The following is a 22,591-nucleotide window of genomic DNA, read 5'->3' as shown; positions in this document are numbered from 1 at the left end:
AAAGTGAAAGGCCCCGTCACAAACCCTTAGTGGATCTAGCACCACACCTGTAGTGGGAAGCTGTTTGGGATATTGAGGAGAAGAGGAAGAACAGGTGAAGAAGAGAGGTGGGAGGAAAGCAGAATGGGGGAGGAGCAAAGGTCATTACCTCATTTACAGGAAGTACGAAGCTGTGCTTGGTCCCGGTGTCTGGAGATATTGGTAGTTATGAGAGCATGGTGTGTGCGTGTGTGTGTGTGTGTGTGTGTGTGTGTGTGTGTGTGTTGTGTGCACAATCCTCCTTCCTCCTCTTACTCCCACAAAATAACCCTGAGGAGTGAACTTCCTGGGAGAGGGCCAGCTCTTTGTCTCCATAGTCTAGGCCCTGATGGGCACCTTGGCATGTAGCAGCAGGGCTCAGGCTGGGAGGCAGGCGATCTGGATCTAGTCCCCACTCCACCACCAACTTACCAGGTGACATCCAGTGAATCCCTGGACTGTTCTGAAAATAAGAGCTGAGAGCTGCCTAGTGACCTGGTGGAATTTCTGTGGAAGAGCGAAGGTGAAGAGGGGTGTGTGGGTACTGGTCAGGCACCTATCTGTGCCTGGTGCGGACCCACCATTGACCTACACGATCTCATGAAACTCTCTCAAGCAGCCCCTTGAGAAAGACATTGCTGTCCCCATTTTGCAGGTCAGGAAATAGGGGCTATGAGAGGCAAGGACTTAGAAAAGTCCCCTAGCTAGATAGAATTGGTAGGCTCAAACTCAGGCCCATCAAACTCCAAAGCCACAGCTGTGCCCACTTCCCCTGCTGCCCTCCAGAGCGTGGCGTGGCTCCCCACAGTAGCATTTCATAAGTGCTGGTTTCATTAATTCAACGATAAAGGGTCTGGAGAGGACAAAGTACTCTGCAGATGGAAATTTTCAATGAAAGTTGGCCCCAAAGTCCCAGGAAGAGTCAGTGAAAGAGCATACACTTGACCAGGAGTCAGAAACAAGGTCAACAAGGTCTAGGTCTGGTTCAGGCCAAGCTCCTGGCTTGCAAGGTGACCCTCCAGGTGAGCAGAGCTCAGCTAGTGGCACTCCCAGGAAGGTGACGAGGAAGAGCTGAGGCCCACAGTCTGGGAGGCCCACACCTGGGTTTGGTTCAGAGAAGGATTAGAGGAACCACGTACAAAGTGCCTCACGGAGGCCCTGGCACCGGCCACGCGCTCCATTAGTGCTAGCTCCTCCCCTACTACTGGAACTTATTTAGTGCTTTCTCTATTCCAGACACCATCCTAAATGCTCGATGGATATGAACTGTGTCAGTCTTCACAACAACCCTGTGAGGCAGGATTTCTATTATTATTTCCCTTTTGAGATAAAAGAACTGAGGCATAAGGAGATTTTCTGGTTTTCCCAAGGTTACACTGTAGTAAGGGGAGGAGCTGCGATTCATGCTTAGCAGTGTAGCAGCTTGAGGGATGGCGCTCTCACATGACTGGCCACAGGGCACACAGGAGCTCCTCTGACCTCTCCCATGGTCACTGGAGGACAGGATAGTTTGGCCTCACAGAGGTCATGAGCAGCGTTTGGGGTAGCAGAGTAAGCATCCCACCAACAAGCAGAGTCTTGAGGAATCCGAGCCCTGCCACCCTTACTGCCACCCCTTCTAGAGCTATGTGGCGACAGGACTTCACTCTACTCCCAGCAGCACATGCATCAGCAGCTCGGCGGCAAGAATCGTGGTCCCAGCCAGATTGTCACAACTGGCCTCACATGCCTTTTCCCTGCTCAAGGTCACTGAGCCAGTTAATGTGGAAGAGTTAACAGAACTGAAGGTATCTCAGCATCTGTCCACACCTTGGACCTGCCTGCTATCCCCAGAAGAAGGTGGGCTGATGGGGGCTGAGGGATGATGGACAAGTTTAGGGCTATGACTGAGGAAGAAACCCCCAGCTGTGCCCTGTGGGGCTGTGATCGGGTTGTCTACATGTAGCTGAGACACCCTCAGGAAAGACCATGCCTCAGTCCTGCATTAGTAAAGTGGGGTAATGATGCCTCTTACATTGCCTCAAGGAAGTATGAATTGTGTGTTTCATGGGGCAGATACAGAGGCAGGGAAAGATGAGAAACAGGACTGGGGAGATGGACTCCAGAACCACACTTATGGTGAATTAGTCATGTGACTTTGGGTAAGCCATTGTACTTCCCTGAGGCTCCATATCCCGATCTGTAAAATGCACATCATTTGTTGTGGGGTGGTCAGAACTCTGAGTTTTTTCAGGTACAAGACTTCACCTTCTAGTAGTTTCCATCCCTGAGTGGGACAAGAGAGCATGTACACCCTTGGGAGTTAGCTAGACCTAGGTTAAAAGCCCCACTCCACTATTTAATGACTGTGTAACCTTGAGGCTGCTCTTTGTGAGTTCAACACAGCATTTGTTCCTCACAACAGCCCCATAAGATGAACAAGATAACCTCATTTGACAGATGTGGAAAATGACAGTTGGAGACCAGTCCTAGACCTTATACAGCTTGTGGTTTAAAGAGGGAAAAACAAATATAAGTCAAGTATACGATAATAAATCAGGGCAATAGAGATGACCATTATCAATAAAGATGATGGCCGTCTTTAGATCCACAATGCAGGCACAACGCAGGTGGCAAGAGGGAGTGGACCAGGGGAGCCCACAGTGGGGGCACTTAAAATGAACCCTGTGAGATGGACGGGGCTTGCCAGGTGGCAAGGAGCAGGTGTAGGGCCTGCTAGGCAGAGGGAGCAGCAGGTGTAAAGGTGCACTGGTCAAGAGAAGACTGCTCACTCAAGGTTTCAGCTGTGTGGAGCTGAGTGTATGAGGCTGAGGCCAGAGAACCAGGTGAGAGCCAGATGTCAGAGGGCTGGGAATATCATGCGAGGGAGTTGGAGTTTATTTTGAGAAGCCAGCAGGCAGGCATTGAAAGACTCTGTCAAGGAATAGACATTTATTGAAAACCTACAGAACGCCATTGAGTGTATTAACTCAGCACCACCCAAAGATTCCCTTTTAGTAAACAGGGTCATCAGAGAGCACCTGAGATCCATTCAATTCCTCCGTGCCTCAGTCCTTATCTGTGAAATGGGATGGCGACCCTGCTCTCTGTCTACTGCCCAGAGGAGAGGTGAGCACGGGGTCTGGGCTCCTAGAGATGAACATATTGATGGTAAGTCTACTGTCTTTTTACAAACAAGGACAAAGCAGTTACATCCAATCAGCTGGGGGAAGAGATCTGCTGCCAAGTTTAGTAACTGACAGATGGCTGCAAGTAAAGGGGTTGGTAAACCCAGGAGGGACCTCAAGGGTTACTGCAAGGACAATGCTGGGGAGGAGGAAGGCCAAAGTGAGAATGCTAAGGAGTCGGCTGTAGCGACTGGAGCCTCAGCCATGCATCTTACAAGCTGCTTGGCTTTGGGCAAGTCACTGCCTCCCTGAAACTCCGTTTCCTCATCTGAAAAAAATAGGAAGACAATCGTGCCTAACTAAAGCATTGTAAGAATACGAACTGGGAAAATAAAGCCCATATTTATTTGCACAGTGCTTGATAGTTTACTAAGCAGATTACCTGCTTCATCTTCTCAGATTCCCACGGGGAAGGAGGTAACATCTGCTGAGTGCCTGCTGTGTGCCAGGCACAGGACTGGGTATGCTGTTTACGTTCATCTCATGCCAGCTTCATAACAACCTGCCTGGGTAGTATTGTTTTACATTTGAGGAAACTGAAGTCACAGTGCTGGAAAGTGGCACAGCCAATACCTGACCTCAAGATTGCCTGATTTCAAATCCTCAGAGGCTTCCACTGCAGTGTGCCACCTCCCTTGAGTTATAGAACCTCCACAGGCGTTTCATATCTCTTTGACCTCATGGTCACTTTGAGATTAAAATGAGATAAATTACTTAACTTCTCTAAACTTCAGCTTGCCCAACAATATACATATATATTGCTGACTATAGCTGACTAATTAAATATAGTATGAATGAAATATTTAATAATAAGAGTGCAATTATAAAGAGGAACACTTGAGAATAAAAACTATGACTTACTTGCCTCTGGTTGTCTGATGCCAAGTGTGCTTACTCTTGGCAGGTATTTCAAAAGTTGTTTAAGTGAATGATTGAATGAATGAGTGAAGAGATAGTTCTCAGTCATTACCTCCCATTTCACAGCCCTTCTGCCAACATACACATTGGTCTAGGGCCAGATTTCTTGCTGTTGTAAACCACTGGAGACAAGTAAAGCTAGGGAGTGTAGATGATTCTGTATGGCTCTTCCTCACCACAGCACATATAAGATAACTTCACAAGATAACTTCATTCAGCCCTCCCTGTTCATTTATCCATCCATCCATCAATTAATTAATTAATTAATTCATACATACATCTAGTCAATAAACATTTATTGAAATACAACCTAATGGAAATCAGGTACAACCTCTTTAAAGAAATGCATTAAATTTCCATTTAATCTTAAAATGGTTCTGCATGTGGTCACACTGTCCCAGAGATCATCACAGTGTCCCAGTTGGATGTAGGTATAGGCATAGGACACCTATGAGATCCTGCCACTCACCTTGGCACACGAATGATGAGGGTGTTTCCCCTGGGTGGACTCGACCTGTGATGAATACCACCTTCTGCTCTGCCCCTTCCCGGAGATTGTCTGTAAGATAAAATGAAAGATGGTTGCAAATGAGGGCAAGGAAAGCTGAGTCTAGTGGTTGGTGTGTGGCAGGGAACCCCAGAGGGAATGGGCTGGATGCTTAACATTTATCTCTTAAATCATTGGGTTAGAATCATTAAGTCCAGCCATTGCTGACTAATTTAATTATGTCCCTACCCAATATTAAAAGACTGCATTCCCTTTCTTTGGTGCAACTGATCATATTATATTAATATGTACTATTTACAATCATCCAAGGAAGCCACATGAGTGAAGTTGAATCCCAAATCCATTGACTGTGACCTTAGGCAACTTGTGTATCCTTTCTAAGTTTCCATTTTCTAATCTACAAACAAGGATGACAATATATCCTTGTTTATAGATTATAAACAAGGATTTTAATAGGATTGTTGTGATGATTAAACAGGCTTACACATTGCATAGTACACAGTAAACATTCAGCAAATGATGGAGTAGAGAAGGTGGCTATTTATATATTAGTAATAGTAGCATCTGCCATTTAATTAGCTCCTTTTGTGTTGGCACATTATATACATATATAATCCTTACAGGAACACACTGTTAATGTGTTTTTTTAATAGAGGCAGAAACTGAGGCTCATGGAGGTTATATAACTTATTCAAGGTCACACAGCTGAAAAGTGGTGGTAGGAGCTGAGATTAGAGCCCAATCCCTTGTCTGGCCTTCATTTCCCTTTTATCTTAAACAACTAGAAAATTGGACAAAATATTCATCACAAGTATTTTCAGACATTGAACAAGGCCAATGCAAGATAATCAATGAGAGAAGGAAAATAAATGAGATATGCCCTACAATTGCCCTGACTTTTTGCCTGATGATCCCTTCTAGACTAAAGAGCAGGGAGCTATTCCTGAGCAAAGCATAGAAGCCTCACTGAGATTCAAGTTCAACAGGTAGTAGCTGGGAAACTCTGGGAGCACCAGAGATGAGGAAGCTCTGCAGAAAAAGAGTTCCAGAAATTTGTAAAGGAGTCCTCTTGATTCTTTGTTGGATTCTAAGATGTGCATACATAGGGTGACTCTCCACAATGTCAGGAAAAAATGACCAGGGAGCTGTGAACTGCACAGTCCTTAGGGGTCACACAGGGCTAAGAATCGTTTGAATTCCTACAGCTAAAGAGGAAGTCCTCACTGATCATCTAAGGAGAATGAGAATTCAGATAGGCAATGTCTTAGTGGTAGGGATAAACTACTCTAGACCACCACATTCACAAAGCTTTAAAACAAGTCTCGGAAGGATCAAACTGAACAAAAGAAACTTAAATTCTTGCTGTTCAAAGTCCAACTCTCTTTCAAGGAAGACAACAAAATCCAGACAGTTAAAGCAATGTGTAATTTGCAATATCCAGCATCCAATAAAAAATTATTAGACATGCAGAAAAGTAGGAAAATGTGGCTCCAAATCAGAACTCAAGCTCTTTCTGTCTCTACAGAAGTCTAATTTGTATAATAAAGTTGAACTATTGTGCAAAGATATCATCAGACAAAAGCAACAGCCAAGGGTGGCATTCCCAGTAAGAAACGTCTAGGGAAGGATACTCAGCAGTGGGCGGAAGAAGGGCTGATTGATACAGAACACAACAATTACCTGAAGGAAACTTAGAAAGGAACATTGAGAGAGGTTGAACTGAAGGATTTTATCAATGTTTGAGGACAATCTGGAGGGAGAGAATAGAAATAATTAATAGGCTTTCTCCTTCTGAAATGCTGGAGACATGCTATTTTGAACATGGTTCTTTATCCCAACAGTCAATGAACCAATGTCAGAGATGAAACTAAAAATATTAACCCTATCAAATCTGGTTCTAAAGGCTTGGGACTTGCTTGTCCATTGGGATGATCAGTATGGGTGGAGTCACTGCTTCCCCTGAAATGCAGCAAGAAATATCATGGAACCAAAATATAGTCTTGAGAACTCACTCTGCTCAGCTCTGTGCTAGGCACCTTTAGGAACAAAGGGAGAGAGAGAAGGCTCACCTGCCCTGAAGAAGTTTATTATTTAAAGAGGAATTCGACACCTAAACATTCCCTGGACTGAATATAAGCTCCTCAAGGAAAAAACTGCGACTTCCATGGGTGTATGGCTAATGTCTTTCCCAGGACCCTGCAGGGAGTAGGTGCTCAAGGACTGACTATTGAATTAATAAACAAAAATACTTGTGTAGATGATGGTTTATAAAGAAATATAGGCTCATATTATGTTATTTAATCTTTATCATGCCTCTGTGAGGTGGACAGTATTAATTCTATTTTATGGGTGAGGAAATGAGGCTCACAGAAGGAAGGGACATGCTGAAGGTCATTCAGCTAGCAGTGGTAGAGTTAAGTCCCAGCACCCAGCCAGTGGCCCTTTCACTACCCTGTTTCATTCTGGATCCACTAATAACAATATAAGATCCCCCTTCTACTGCATTTCCATCTACAATTTACACAAGAGAGCTTGATTTTATCTTATTATGATGGAAATTGAGCTGCTGTCTTAGTATTTATATCGCTTTTTCACTTAAAAAAAATCACCAAGCCCTTTTAAAAAACACTGTCTAACACTGACCCCATCTATCCCAGCAGTCCAGAAATGATAAATGGCACTAGGGAGGCCCTTGGTGAAGGCTAACTTTATGGATGTCTCCCCTGACCCAGTATCAAGTCAATTGCATTCAACATTTCTGCTGACCACAGGGAAATGCAAAATGGGCATTCTATTTGCACACTAATTTTACTGAGCCCTTGCGTCTTCATAAAATGATAACATGGGGCTAATAAAAATCAAGCATCTCGGGTGCTAATATAAGCAAATGTTGATGTAGGCAGGTAACAAATTGCTTTGTCATTTAGAAGGCCGTAAAAGAGCATTATAATCATCTTCAGGCAAAATGGATGGGTCGCCTTTGCTTAGCTTTTAGCTTTCATTTGCAAAATCAATTTAAGGTAATGTAGCAGCTCTGAGGTGATGACTACCCCACCCCTTCCTGTCACCAAATCTCCAGACTCTGTGCAAAGCCAATTAAACGTATTCTTGGTGGAGGCGGCACAGATGAAGAAGAAAGTATGCTTGAACAAAGCCAGGGTGGAACAGAATGCAAACAATGATACCAAGAACAACTCATAAGAGATGGAACAGCTAAAGAGCTCATGTAGGCTAACATGCTCAAGGGTACAAAGGCACACTCAAAAAACACTGGGGCAGCTCCCCTTGGCTCCCCAGTTAAACAGCAGGTGTTTGAAGTAACATGTGCTTTGTATGGCATCCTTAACATGCATGTGCACACACACATATACAGACACTCCTTTGTCATTACAACACTCTATCATCTGCTATTTCCTTAATCATCACATATTTATTGAATACCTATTAGATGGCCAGGCACTAGCTATTATTATTTTCATTTTACAGAAAACCAAGGGCAAGAGAGTTAAGTGACTTGCCCTAGTTCTTACAGCTAATGTGGCAGAGCCAAAGTCCCAAACCAGATAGCCTGACTCCAGAAACTGTGTTCTTAACCTCTATATTATACTGTCTTCTAGAAAGGAGGACAATATCATCCCATTGAAATAGCAATTAAGTAATATTTATGTAGTACTTATTCTTTGCCAGGCAATTTACATGCATGATCTTATTTAATTCTCAAAGCAACCCAATGAAACATCTGCTATTCTTAGACTAGACTCTTATAGATTAGAAAATTGAGATACAGAAAGGTTAAATGACTTGCCTAAACTTGCATAAGTAGCAAATGTGGGAGCCAGAATTAAATGTAGGTCTTTATGATTCTCAAATTTGTGCTCTTAACTATTGTGTCATATTGACTTTTGGAGATTAAAACCACCCTATAGGGTTTTTAAAAATACATCCACAAATTCTTTGTTCATTTCCTCCTTTCAAGAAGTGGAGATGTACTCCTCTCTCCTTCAGTGTGGGCTGGATTTAGAGACTTCCTTCTAACAAATGAAATACGATAGAAGTGATGGCGTGCCACTTCTGAGATTAAGGTATAAAAAGACTGTGGCTTCCATCTTGGGTGTGATATCTCTTTCTGGAATGGCTCACCCTTGGGGAAGCCAACTGCCATGCCATAAAGGCACTCAGATAGCCTATGGAGAAGCCCACATGGTGAGGTACTAAAGTACCCAGATAGCAGCCAAGAGGACCTGTGGTCTGCCAAAGCCATGTGAGTGCATTTGGAAGAGGATCCCGCAGTGTCAGATGACTATAGCACTGGCTGACAGCCTACTGCAACTTCACAAAAGACCTATGCCAGAACCACCCAGCTAAGCTGTTTCCACATTCCTAACCCACAGAAATGGAGACATAATAAATATTTGCTGTCTCAAGATGCTCAATTCTAGAGTAACTTGTTAGGCAGCAATAGATAATAGACATCTCCCTGAAGATAACTATATTTATCCTAGTTGCTATGTAGAACTTAAGTAACTTTGCATCTTATCTATTGATGCTGACTTTCAGTGAAGACCAAAGCCATAATCTTGGTGCCAAGATGTGGAGAATCTCAATCTATTTGGCCAGTTACTATGGATCTGTGGCTGGTAGAGGTAGATGCCAAGAGGCCCCAAAGAGCCCTAGATGGGTCTCTGAGGACAAAAATCTCCCAGAAGTTCATATTGTCAGTTTTGTTTCCACATCCCTCCAGACAATGACTTGTCATGGGGATTAAGATGTTAATGTGAAGGAAGAAGGAAATGCTACTGGGAGGGGAATGCGGAATGCTACAATGGGTGAAGGATTTGTTGTTGTTGTTGTTGACACCTGAGTCTTTTTCATTTCCTTGACTTGATTCCTGAAGGCACGATAAAGTTAAGAAAATCCCCTACTATGGGTTTCTAAACAGACAAGTTTCAGTCTTTTCTCCAATACTCCAGGGCCCAAACAAGGTTCATAGTACTCTTAAGCTGGAGAAACAAGACATCGCAGTGGCAACAACAGCACAGTTGGCTGCTATTACTCGGAGGGCTTGCTCAGGACTGGAACAGCCCTGGCACTGGTCTCCCTGTGCCAGCACCACCCTTTCCAGTCCACCGTCTGCCTGGACACCAAAATGGTCTTTCTAAAATGCAAATAGCAGCATACCACTTCCTCTGCGTAAAACCCTTCAGCAGCTCTCTATTGTCTGCAGAGCAAGTGCAGCCCCCTCAGCGTAGACCATCCCTGTCTCTGGTAGCTGGTGGCTGCTTATCTCTCCAGCCCCTTCCACAGGCCCCAGCCTCAGCTAACACTCCTTGGTTCCCAAGACACGACATGTTCTCCCACACCTCCACACTGGGCACATGTTCTTTTCTCTTCCTAGGATGCCAGCCCCTATCTTGGCCGTCTGGCTTACTCCTACTCAGCCTTGAAGACTTGGTTCAGATGCACCTCCTCTAAGAAGGAAAGGAGGAAACTAATGTTCATCCAGGACTTGGACTGGGCCAACCTTGGTGTTAATGTTGCTGTGTTTTATCTGATTTTATTGGCAATGTGAGGATATCACTCTGTTGCTGAGATAGACAATAAAGAGGGAATGGATGCTGTGAATTATAGTAAGAACATGGCCATAGTACAGAAATTTATTGACTATAATTTTATGAGAATATATAGGTTTAGGAGACATCAATAGAGCCTTCCTGGAAGCAGTGGAGAAGTACTAAATGCATTTGGGTAGAGATGTGACTTGATGAAATTCCAGACATTCAGGGTTAGCTCTGCCTCATTGACTGATGGGGGATCCAACAAGAGGAAAGGGCTAGATGAGGGACACTGGGGAGGACGTGTTCCCTGTGTTTCTTCTGTACCCTGAGGGAGTCAAATAAAAAATCAGCTGACTTCCCTGGGTAGATGGACTGGGTCTCATAACCAGGTTCCATAGATTATTGACTGTGAGAACTTGGGCCCATTATTTATCCACCTTGAGCCTCAGTTTCCTCACTTATAAAACGAGAATAATAATCTCTAGCTCAGAAGACAAACAATAAGCAAGAAACTTTATATCCCTGCCCATGGCTTCACCGATAATAGCAGGTGTCATTTATTGAGTGACAAGCCATGGAATGGGGTTCCTCGGCATCAGCCCTACAGGTATGTTGAGCTGGAGAGCTCTTGGTTGTGGGGGTGCTGAGCTGTGCATTATAGGATGCCCAGCAGCATCCCTTTCCTCTACCCTCTACATGCCAGTAACACCTCTCCCTCCAGTTATGACAATGAAAAACATCTTCAGACGTTACCAAGTGTCCCATGTCTCCTCAGAGGCAAAGTAGCCCCCAGTCAAGAACCGCTCTCCTACAAGAATATTATACTTGATTCAAACTGGCCTTGTCATTAACTCTCCAAGCAAACCTTCAGTTTCCCAGACTTTATATATATTTCCCTAACTCCTCCCAAAAGCCTCTCCAGATATTTCCAGACCACTGTGTCCTCACCCTCCTGTGAACTCACAGTTCACTGTCTGGACCCCTCATCTCATCATAAGTCATTTGCTGCCTTGGTGAGGCAGGATCAAAAGCCACAACTCAGATCTCTTCTGCCTGATGCCCAGCATCTGCTCTGCACTTCTGAGCCTCTGGGCCATCCTGAGAAAATAGTAGTGTTGGCAAAGTTTATTTTCAGTTCCCGACTCCTTAGCATCCTCCACACCCCCATTCCCTCTCCTAGGCTCAGATCTCCCATGGCCTAAAATCTCATATCTAAGTAGTAGACTCATTATGCTTTAGGGTTAGGGATCAGATGTTCTGCCCTTGATGAGCTGGAAGAAGAGAACAGGAATTACCTTTGAAAAGAGTATGTACATGACAAAGAAATACTCCTGAAAAGAAATGAAGCATAGATTCTGGAATGTCAGGCATCAGGGACAGAAGCCTTTCTGGTGTACCTCCACGTCTTCACAAATGGATGTCTTAATATGTCTTGGATATATTAAACTGCTCTTTTGTCTTCTTCTTTTTTTTTTTTTTTTTTTTGAGATGGAGTCTCCAGGCTGGAGTGCAGTGGCGTGATCTCGGCTCACTGCAAGCTCTGCCTCCCAGGTTCATGCCATTCTCCTGCCTCAGTCTCCAGAGTAGCTGGGACTACGGGCGCCCACCACTACGCCCAGCTAACTTTTTGTACTTTTTAGTAGAGATGGTGTTTCACTGTGTTAGCCAGGATGGTCTCGATCTCCTGACTTCATGATCCGCCCGCGTCGGCCTCCCAGAGTGCTGGGATTACAGGTGTGAGACACCGCGCCCAACCTCTTTTGTCTTTACAAAGCAGTAAGGATGCCTCTGACTTACAGGAGACTCACAGAGGCCATCAGAACTGCACAGCCTGTGAGATCACCAAGTAAAACATCCTCACTGTGAAGAAGAAGGGCAGAAGACCAGAAAGAACGAGGGACTTGCCCCTGGCCACACAGCTAGAGAGTAGTCCAGGCAGGTAGCAGCCTCCTCTCACTACACTGGGCTGCCTGGGGCAATGTCCATGCAGGCTGGCACCTGGAAAGTAGCCAGTGGATTCCTGCCAAAGAAGTGAAGAAAAGCTGGAAAGTGATGAGATACAGATCTGAGATACAGGCGGCTTGGGCCAACTAAGGCATTGTCACCTTGATGGTCACAGGAGCAGCAGAGTTTTTCTCCCCAGACAAGCTGCTCTGTGGGCTCCAGCAGTTTCTAAAGCCCCCTTCCTCGCCATAGGGCTAGCACCTAGGCCTGGGAGCAGGTAGGTAGCCTTCCGGGGCAGGCTGATGGCAGGATAGATACGTAGGGGCAGGCTCCTTCCTCAGACAGGCTCCCTGCCCCTGTCTATCTTGATCCCAGCACCCTACAAACAACTCCAGAAAGGCAGAGCCAGAGCCACCTGCTCAGAATACCTGCTGAAGTTAGGGTTCCTAGGAAATAGACTCAGAGGCTCTGAGATTCCCATACAGGAGATTTACTGGGATTGCTCTTGGAAAGGCCTGTGAGAGGTACAAATGAAACAGAGTGGGGACAGTCTCAGCAGGGCCTTTCAACAATTCCATGAGGAGCTCTGGGCCAGGAGAGCCCTGCCTGATTGTTTGAGGAGGCAAGGGGGATGGCTCTGTGTCCTGAATCAAAAGGATACTGGATATGGCCTGCCTGCAGGGAAGGTGTAACCCCAGTCAAGGCGGAGTGCAAGTCCCAGGGAGGAACTCAGCTCTCAGCTACCAATGCTCCTGGGAACTGAGGACTCAGTCCCGAAGATGTGAGCAGTGCACACAGCATCTGTTATGCCAGCCAAGGTTGCTGAGAACAGAGCAGAGGCTCAAGATCTGAGGTTTCAGACAAGAAGGCTGAGGATAATGGACTTTCTTTTTTGTTAAATTCAGTTCATATTTTCTTACACTGACCACATGCCAAACTTTGGGCTGGTCCCTGAGAAATCAGACACTGTCCCTGCCATCCAGGAGCTCAACTGCTCTCCTACAAGAATACTTTATTCTGTAGGAGGAGAAACTGGCCAGTGGAGGAGAAATATCAGCACTTGTGGTTATAAATTTGAATTCTAGAATCAGACAGAAGAAGCATTAAATCCAAGTCCTGCCACAGGTACTTATGTGACTTTGAGTTCTGGGGTCTTTCATTTCCTCATCTGCAAAATGAGGATAATAATATATCAAACTCATAAGGATCTTGTAAGAATTAAATGAGACAATGCTTCAGGCCTATGTACATGGCCTGATGCATAGTAAGTGTTCAAAAGGGCACTTACAGACACTGAGAGGTGACTTGGTCCAAATGCCTGATCTTACAGATGCAGAAGGTGAGGTCACTAGACACTAAGCAACAGGAAAGCCACAACTTTGCCTCTTTCACAATTTGTATTCTCAGTGCCTGGCACACATGATGTTCTCAGTAAACACTTGTGAAATAGTATTTGTTGTCCTTTGGTTGAATGAGTATATCCAGCTAGAATTGAGTGCCCAGGCTTTCCCCAGGGTGTGCTCTGACTTTTGAATCCACCATTGGCAGACTCCAGAAATTCCTCACCAGGTTTAGTTTCAGGCTTATTAGCAAATGCAAATTGAATTACGAAGTGCCCTTTTGCAACAAGGACAACAAAAACAGTTTCCCTAGGAAAGGAGGGCATGGAGAGGTGAAAGCTGGGATGAAAGTCTAAGACAATACATTCTAATCAAACTTGATAAATATGTAAAGTAAAGTAGCTAAACAGTTGGCTTTGACAAATGACTTCTTCGTAATGGATTTTTCCACAGGAAAGGCGAGAGTTCAGCCTGCCTGCTAGTCACAATAAGAGCCCTCTCCTGCTGTCCTGGCAATGCAGGCGCATTGGGCAGCCACTGGGATGCTAAGAGGCAGAGAGGGAATGAATCCTTCTTTTAGTAGACGCCATTGGTTGAGCATCAGCTAGCTGCGAGGCATGGCCTTCATCGGCCCTGCAAGAGACATAAGAATCCCTGTCTCGTGGATGAGGGAGCCAAGATAAAAGTCGGTAAAGGCCGGATTCACAGGACTCCGAAGCCTGATGTCACCCAGGGAGCCAACACAACCACTTGTCGAGGAATATAAATTCAACCCTTCCAATGGTTTTATTGTCACCTGAGGGGTCTCACCAACTCAAAGCCTTACAGCTGTGTTTCCCCTCCCAGGACCTGGCACAGTGGAGGTGTTCAGAAAAGATCTGGTCCTTAACTTGCTATGCAGTTCCTGTGGGCCCCTTTCCTGTGCCCTCTCTCAATCTGTTTTCCACCCTTAAAATGAGCTGTTGGAGTCATGCCAGCTGAAGGCCCAGTCATCATAGAGTAGAAATGGGTGGTCAGATTGCAGATTCTCTGGAAATACAAGACAATTGTCATTTTAAGCCACTAAATTTGGGAGCGGAGGAGGTTGTTATGTATTAATAACTAAGAATAATTGTTATGAAATTGATGATGATTCCAATGGGTTACAGTACAACAGTCAGGTAAGAGGTGGCTGAAGAGGAACCGTTTTGAGCAGTTACTGTACACCAGGCACTTTACATACGTCGGGATCCAAGTCTCACCAGGCCCTGTGAGAATTGTATTGTGAGGCTCAGCACGTTGCCCTGGGGCTGCCAGGCTAGCAAGACTCTGAGCTGGAATTGGAACCTTCTGTATCTCAGGAGACTAGTCTTTCTTTTGACACTCCCAAGGGGAAATTTGATTCCCCAGCTACACTACAGAGATGTTATTCTGTGTGTACTCATGTGCAGGCACCTGCACACATCTGCGTCTGACTCAAACTCCTACAAATACCTGAAGTTTTGTACAAAGTTATTAGAGTTGAGGTGCAAACAGAAATTCAAGTTAAATGGTTTGTAGCCTTGGAAAGACATTATTAATATAATTTCCCCAAGCAGAGAACCGATATATATGAGCACTCCAAGTGCTTCAGGAAAAGTTTCCTTGTAGGCCTGGGAGTAATGTGATCCTGACCCTGAGTGGAAGATCTGTCTTGCCCAATGCTGGAGGAATTCAGATTTGAAGAGTGTTCTTTCTTTCCTATTGAGATCTTCATTGAGTTGTATAAAAATACCACTTTCAATCTCAAATCCCCACTGGCATTTTTATATAAGCACCGAAAATGCTACTGGGCTTTGGAGATTTCACTTAATGAAGGGAAAGTATTTCTATTAAAGAGTGTAATTTTTTTCTCTCTCTCAACATGACATCTTCAGAGCAACCAAAGAAGCTGAATTGTTCTGGGCTGAGAAAACAAACCAACTCATGCCTTGCCCACGAGTTTGTTAAACAGACTGTGGAACGGCGACAGCCAAGGAAGGCAAGAAAGGGTCAGTCACGAGGGAGAAATAAGAGTAATGATACTGAAGCAACTCCCATATGCCCGGGACTTTACAGTTTATGAAGCATTCAGGTGCCACCGCCCAAGCTCAACACTGCCGCCATTGCATGTTGTCTGAACAACTACAGAAGCCTCCTGCTGCTTCCTTCCTCTCCTGTAGCCCATTTTCTGACGGATGGATCTCACTCCCCTGCACCCAGTCCTGCAGCAGCTTCCCCATATACTAGAAGCTAACCCAGGCGGCGCTCGCTAGCTGCGTGTCCCCTGCCCACCTCCCACGCTCGCCTCTTACTGTTCTCTCACCTGCTCATCACACCTCCTCACACCTTTCTAGTTTCCTTACACCTCTGTCCAGAGGACGCTCCTGGGTCCTTGGAGCTGGCTCCTTGGGAACATTAGCTCCATGGCAAAAGGAACTTTGTCTTGTTAATGACTGTGAACCCCGGCCACACATTCACGCTGCCGCATATCTACCAAGTCAATAAAATACAGCTATCGGTTATTGAGTGATGTCTGCTGGGGAGAACGAGAACCAGAGGAATAAGACTCAAGAGGTGGCTGGGATCAGCAAATTGTTCAAGGTCATATAGCTGGCAAGTGATGAGAGCAGAGCAGAACTAGGTCTGGTTAACATTAAAGCTGGTGTTCCTTCTCCCTCAACCCAAGCCTTCGTTCACTCACAGAGAGGTCACAGAATGCCGTAGGTGGGCTGGGGGTGTTGGGCGGGGGTGGGGTGGGTGAGCATGACCTTAGGTATGGCTGTACCTGATTTAGAATTCTAGCTCTGCCACTTACTAGCTATGTTGTCTTGGGAAAGTCACTTAACCTGTGAGTGTCTCAGTCTCCTCATCTGTAAAATGGGAATAATAATATTCATCTTATTGGGTGGCTGTGAGGACTAGGTGAATTAAAATAAAGTACTAATAACGGTGCTTGTCACATGGTAAGTCCTCAATTAACTGTGGCTATTATTAGTCCTTCTACATATGTTTCTTGAGCTCCCAGTCACTCCCTCCCCCAGGAAGCCTTCTTCACCCCCAGGCAGTGAGTCACTCTCTGCTCTGTTCCCTCCCAGCCCCTTCTGCTATTATAGCAATTGCCCAGCAGTATAATAGTAATTTGCTTCTCTTTCTGTCTCGCCTTTCCCCTCTGGTGACTCTGAGCTTTTGGGGGGCAGAAGCCCTGTCTTATTCATATCTTCCTGGCATTCATTTTCTTTGTCTCAGACAGAGAGGGCATTTTGACATGGTTGTTTTGATGTAACAGTTTTGAAATGGCTGCATCTAAATGTAAAATTGCTTTAGAAAATTGCTAGGTACTGTGTGAAACAGACTCCCCCCACACCCATTGCATGCTGGATCTTCAGTGTCTTTCACTCCCACCAATTCCTTAGTGTTCCTGCCATCCTCATCGCCAGCCTTGACCCAGAGCCCACCCTGACTGAGCCCAATCTATTCCCTCTCCCCTCTCCCTAGCCCGCTTTCACAGAAGTGGAGATCAAGGATGGGGGAAGTTCTGGGATCAGAGGAACTAGCCTGAAATGTCTCCGTGGCACATTATTTGTTAATGTTTTTTTAAGAAGCTGAAGGTGTGATGGTTTATTTTCTCAACTGTGTCAAAATGTCCTCATATCAAAATAGGTGAGTCAGAGCAGCCTCATCAATGTGGCTGAAACAAAAGGACAATGTCAAAAAGATACGAAATCTGCATGGGAAGCCACCTGGCATGCAATAGTCCTCAATAATGGATTTTAAAACATCCATCATTGTAAGTGGATTAACAAGCAATCAGCTACACTTAACACCAACTCTCTTGTAGCAATTACTTTTTGTTCTAGTGAGAATGATTCTACTACCATAAAAATCAGAGGAGTTAAGGATGCTGTCTGATATCACATAGGAGTCACAGAACAGTGACGATTAGAGCTGAGTATGGTCTAATTAATGTCACCATTTACAACCAAGACTCTAAGACAGAAAGTGATTTGACCAAGGTCTCACAATGAACTGGATTTTTACATGTTGGATCAGAAACATGTGAGCAGTTCTTAGATAACTTCTCCACCCCGTGCCCTAAATTCTAGGCCATACCGTCACCAGCGAATGGAGTCTTTCTTGAATAAAATAAATTATAAAAATTTAATTCACAGGATATGTTTCCAGAGAATGTTTTTATAGAATGCCATTATGTGCTCCTCGAAAAAAACTCCTAGGATAAACCTGGATTCTTACCACAAATTCTACCTCGGGTTATACCTGGGGTACATGGAAGTAGAGCTGGAGAGACCTGGGTTTCAAGCTGTATGGCCTAGGTAAGTTGCTCAGCCATGGTTTCATCAGAAGCTAGGTAAGGAGAGATGTATACATTACGGTGCTCCATAAAGGTAGCTTTCAGTATTACTGATTTCAGAAACCTTCAGTCCTACCTTCCACCTTCTGGCAGAGCCATTCATTTAGAAAGGTCTAGGGGGGGTCTAAAGGTGCTGGCAGGTGCTGCAATCCTGAGCTGAGAACCGGAGAGGTGAATTGGCATAATGGTTACAAACAGGGACTCAGGCACAAGCGCAGTGACTGCACTGCTCTCTGAGTGTGTGACCCCAGGCAAGTTACTTCACTTCTCTGTGCTTCACTCTTCTTGTCCATAGAATGTGGGTCAGAGCAGACTGTCTCACAGGAATGCCCTCAGGAGTAAACGAGGTTGTATTTGTAAAGCATGTGGAACGGTGCCTGCCACATAGGAAATCTGATAGAAATGTTTACTGACTAATAGAAATACCTGATTAAGAACACCCAGTCAGGTGCTCTGTGTCTGCAGAGGGCATGCTCATTTCGGGCCCTCCCTGGTGAAAGCCCATCCTCACACAGAGTCTCCTGTGGACAGTTCCTTCACGCTTTCCCCTAGGTATGTGAGGCTAATACACTGGCAAGAAACACGGTTTATTTTCTGGTTCTTTTTTTTTTTTTTCTGAGACGGAGTCTTGCTCTGTCACCCAGGCTGGAGTGCAGTGGCCAGATCTCAGCTCACTGCAAGCTCCGTCTCCCGGGTTTACGCCATTCTCCTGCCTCAGCCTCCCGAGTAGCTGGGACTACAGGCGCCCACCACCTCGCCCGGCTAGTTTTTTGTGTTTTTTTAGTAGAGACGGGGTTTCACCGTGTTAGCCAGGATGGTCTCGATCTCCTGACCTCGTGATCCGCCCGTCTCAGCCTCCCAAAGTGCTGGGATTACAGGCTTGAGCCACCGCGCCCGGCCTATTTTCTGGTTCTTAACCCTGGCTGCTTACTAGAACCACTCAGCAGCTTTGTAAAAATACTGATGCCCAGAACACCCCACTGACTGCTCCCACCGAGATTCTAGTTCAGTGTTCTGGGGAAGAACTCAAGCAAACTGTTCTAATTTGCACTGTGGCTGCAAATTGTGCAGCCGCAACGAGAAGAGGACCAGTGGTCGAGTGTGAGCTTGGCCCAGGCTCTCTGCTCCCTGGGTCTTGGTTTCATCATCTGTCATAAGAAGAGGCAGAGCTAGGTGGTCTCTCAGTCCCCTCCAGTTATAAAACACTTAAACTCAAGAGGATCAGAAGCCCCAGTAAGTGGCTGGGGCTGACTCTGATTACACCACACTGGTCAGAACAACAGGCAAGGGTGTGGGGTGAGTAGACAGGAAAACATGCCTACATCAAGCAAATAATTTTTCTCAGACACAGTCTCTTCCTTGGAACAGGACAAGAAGTACCAAGATAATAGAGGTGCAGTGTCTCCAGGGAATTCACAAAGCTTCCTGCAAACAGATTGGATTTGTAAGAAAACGTAAGCTGCATGCATGAGGAGAAGAAGAAAGGCATTTTTCAAAGGATGAAGGAAGAGGGTTAACATATTCACAACCACAGAAAAGAAGGAGCCCAAATACATGCATGTCAGGGTACAGATCCAGGCTCCTGGGAGGGCAGGAGAAGGGAAAGGAAGGGAAATCTCCGTGGCTGAGCACCTGCTCTGTGCCAGGCGCCAGGGGGCGCATTACTTATATAAGCTCATTGGATCCTGCCAGCCTTGCAGAAGGGCTGGCACTCTGATCCCTGTCCTGCAGGCAGGTTAGAGAGCTGTGCCACTGGCCCCAGTCCGCACGATGAGCAGCTGTGAAGTCAGTCTGACTCCAAAACCCTGTGCTGTTCCCTGACAGCTTGATGCCTCACTTATCCAGAGCTTCCTGTCCTTGTAACGTCACACACCCAGATCACAGCAAAGAGCCAGAAGGAAGCAGAAAAGTCCCCAGAACAGTGCAAGTCAGACACACAGGGACCACAGTCAGGGTCCTGTCAAGCCTCAGGAGAGGCCTCCCAACTTTTTGGGGACACTAGGGTGATGGAGAGATACCTCCGGATTTCTGGAAAGAAGGGGCAAAGCTCATTGTTAGAAAGCTGGTCCACAAACACAGAGGGATGCAGAATGGGAACTGGTAGGCTACCAGGAGATGGGGGCCCTCCTGGGACACAGTTCCTGACTGCTTGACACTACAAACACCTCATCGAAAGGAAGCAGGTGTTGGTTGGCTGTGCTGCCGATGTGCCTCCGGAGCTCTGATGGGGCAGTGACAAGCCCAGCCTGTCAGGGACAAGGCAGCCTGACAGTGCTAGGATGGTCAGGCCTGCTCAGCACAGCCAGCATCACAGTGGGATGACTGCACAGCTGCTGGCCACAGCCAGGGGACCTGCCCTTACCCATCCCGCCACCCCCACCCTTCTGCCCCTCCTCTGCACTCTCCAGTTGCCTTGTGGATGTCACTCGGCTTCCCCTCAGCTCTTGCTTTGAGAGAAGGGCCAGGGATCATGCTCAGGACCAAACTGGCTCCGCAGCACCCCTCTCTTTACTTAAGGGCTGTGGGGGAGAACAACACCTGTCAGAAAAGTCCCAGTCCCTTCCACTCACACATCTTGAGAATTTCCCCGGAACCCATGTACTCTCTTTGCTCAAGGTCAGAGCCCTGACCACAGCCCACGGTGGACTGAGCTGACCCAGGCCAGATTGGGATCTCTTAGCTGTCTTCCTCTACACCTGCCCTCTTTTGGCACGTAGTAGGTACCCCATATGTGAATGTTGAAGCGGATGGAGAAGCCCAGCCTGTTCACTTTAAAGCCCGCCTTCAAATAGCACCTGGTGACTAGCTCTTGCTTTTTAATGGTGCGAATGTGGCGATAACAAGGTGGTAAATGTCTATTTGTTTTCCCATCTTCTAGCAAGGCCATTCTCCAACTCCTGAGTTCCCCACGGTGTCCTTTCAAAGCCCTTCTCTTTAATGCCAAGTGGAGGAGTTCCAGACAGCAATTTGCATTTTCAATTCTTGAAATCATTAATATTTTAAAACTGCCAGCACCATGGTTTATTAACACACATTTCCTACCTGCTACTGTTAAAGGGAAACTTTCCATTTGAGAAAATTTGAACATGGGGTGATTTCCCAACTTTGGTTCAAACTCTGCTCTGAACCCCTGCTCTTAGGACCACACAGTCTAGTATGGGAGACGGATATGCAAGTTGACAGTGAGAATTCTGAGTGCTCACTGAGTTGATTGAGGGAAACACAGGGGACCGGGGAGCCCAGAGGGAACCCCCTGGCTCAGCCTGAAGGGTGGGCACAGGGTTCTTAGAGGAGGGCTTCTGACTTTAGGGTAACATTTGTACCGATTGTGAAAAGAATGTAAGAGAATCAGAAGGCCTGTGCATAGACACTGGCTTTTGCAATTACTTTTGGTTGTCTTGGCAATAGATTGAGGTTAAGATCAGGGGTCTCTGAGTCAGACAGGCCTGGGTTCAAATTCCACCTCTGACACCACCGGTTGTGCAGCAATAATCATGGCTAACATTATTTGAGCAGTTACTGGGGTGTCAGAGAGAAGGCCGCCTGACAGGCCTAGGATGATGAAGCCTGCTCAGTACAACCAGGGCCACAGTGGGGGTGATCTCACTGGGTGGCCACAGCTGTGGGAACCTGCCTTATTCATCTTCTCCACCTCTCCCTCCCACCCCACCTCTGCACTCATCAGTATGGGTAATTTCTTTTAATTCTCACAACCACCCTGTGGGGTCATTCTTGTCACTCTCATTTCACAGAGCCAAGAGATTGATAATCAGACAGGTTAACTCACTTGCTCCAGGTCACATGGCTGGCCAGTGGATAAGCCTGGATTTGATCCCCAAGCACTGAGTTCTTCTGCTCCTTATTCCAGAGGTGGTTGTGACATTAAGTGGCACATCTACATTAGCACAGCACTGGCACAGGTCACCCAGTCAGTAATGGTAGCTACTATGTTGCTTTTATCACCTTCTAAAGCCCAATTTGTGTCTCTTTTTCAATAAGCCCACCCTGATTTCTGTGGCCAGAGGCCGCTGTACATCCCGGCTCACAGTGCTGAGTAACTGCTGTCCTCTGTGTGCTGTACCTCTCCTATGCCATGGCCACCTCCCCTGGGGAGGGACTGCATCCTCTCCCTTTATGTTCACTCCTGGCAACCACCACACTTCTTGGCACATTGTAAGGCTGCAGTCAGTGTTTGCTAAATGGAATTGAGAGAAAACACTCTCAACCAGATCAATTCCCAGAAGAAAATGTTTTCCAAAGGTCTTTAGTCTGGGCACATCAATATAAAAATGACGCAGCTATAATTTGCTTTCAGATTCAGACTGGGAAGATGAACTTTGACCCTGTCAAAAAATGAGAACAAATTAAATTGAAGCACAAAGTCGTTTCCCTTGTTCCAGGCTCTGGATTTCTAATTAATGCGCAGCACAATTCTGAAGGCTGCAAGGGGATCAGTAAGATCGTGTCCGCTACCTTGCAAACTGAATAGAGCTCAAGATAGAGCTTTTTGTTTGCTTATTTGTTTTCCTTTTCTGAGATGTATTGTGCTTCTTGTGGTACAGGTTCATAGATGAGAGCAATCCCAGGTGATCAGAAAAAAAATGATTGCTAGAAGCTGACCTTGTACAAAAGAACACACAACAAAACAGCTCTCAACACAATCAGTCCCCGACCCTATCCCAGAGGATAGCAGCTTAGCCCCAGCAAGTTAGAAAAACCACATAGAATTTCAGTGGCACAAGCTGAAAAGGTGACGGCCACCTTGGGGCAAG

General features: G+C 45.9%; 1 protein-coding gene across 7 annotated transcripts in view; it reads right to left on the bottom strand.

Moving 5' to 3' along the window:
- BEND5 (BEN domain containing 5) overlaps window positions 1–22,591 on the bottom strand; it is a 1,441,067-nt gene that overhangs the window by 129,213 nt on the left and 1,289,263 nt on the right. For all 7 annotated transcript variants that reach the window (XM_077991613.1, XM_015139247.3, XM_077991622.1 and 4 more), the window contains one exon: window positions 4,573–4,662. In XM_077991613.1, coding sequence (XP_077847739.1) covers window positions 4,573–4,662 — 90 coding nt within the window. The remainder of the gene's footprint in view (window positions 1–4,572; window positions 4,663–22,591) is intronic.

The sequence above is a fragment of the Macaca mulatta genome, chromosome 1 (assembly GCF_049350105.2).
Source record: "Macaca mulatta isolate MMU2019108-1 chromosome 1, T2T-MMU8v2.0, whole genome shotgun sequence".
NCBI lineage: Eukaryota > Metazoa > Chordata > Mammalia > Primates > Cercopithecidae > Macaca > Macaca mulatta.
This window is presented reverse-complemented; position numbering and strand designations above follow the sequence as displayed.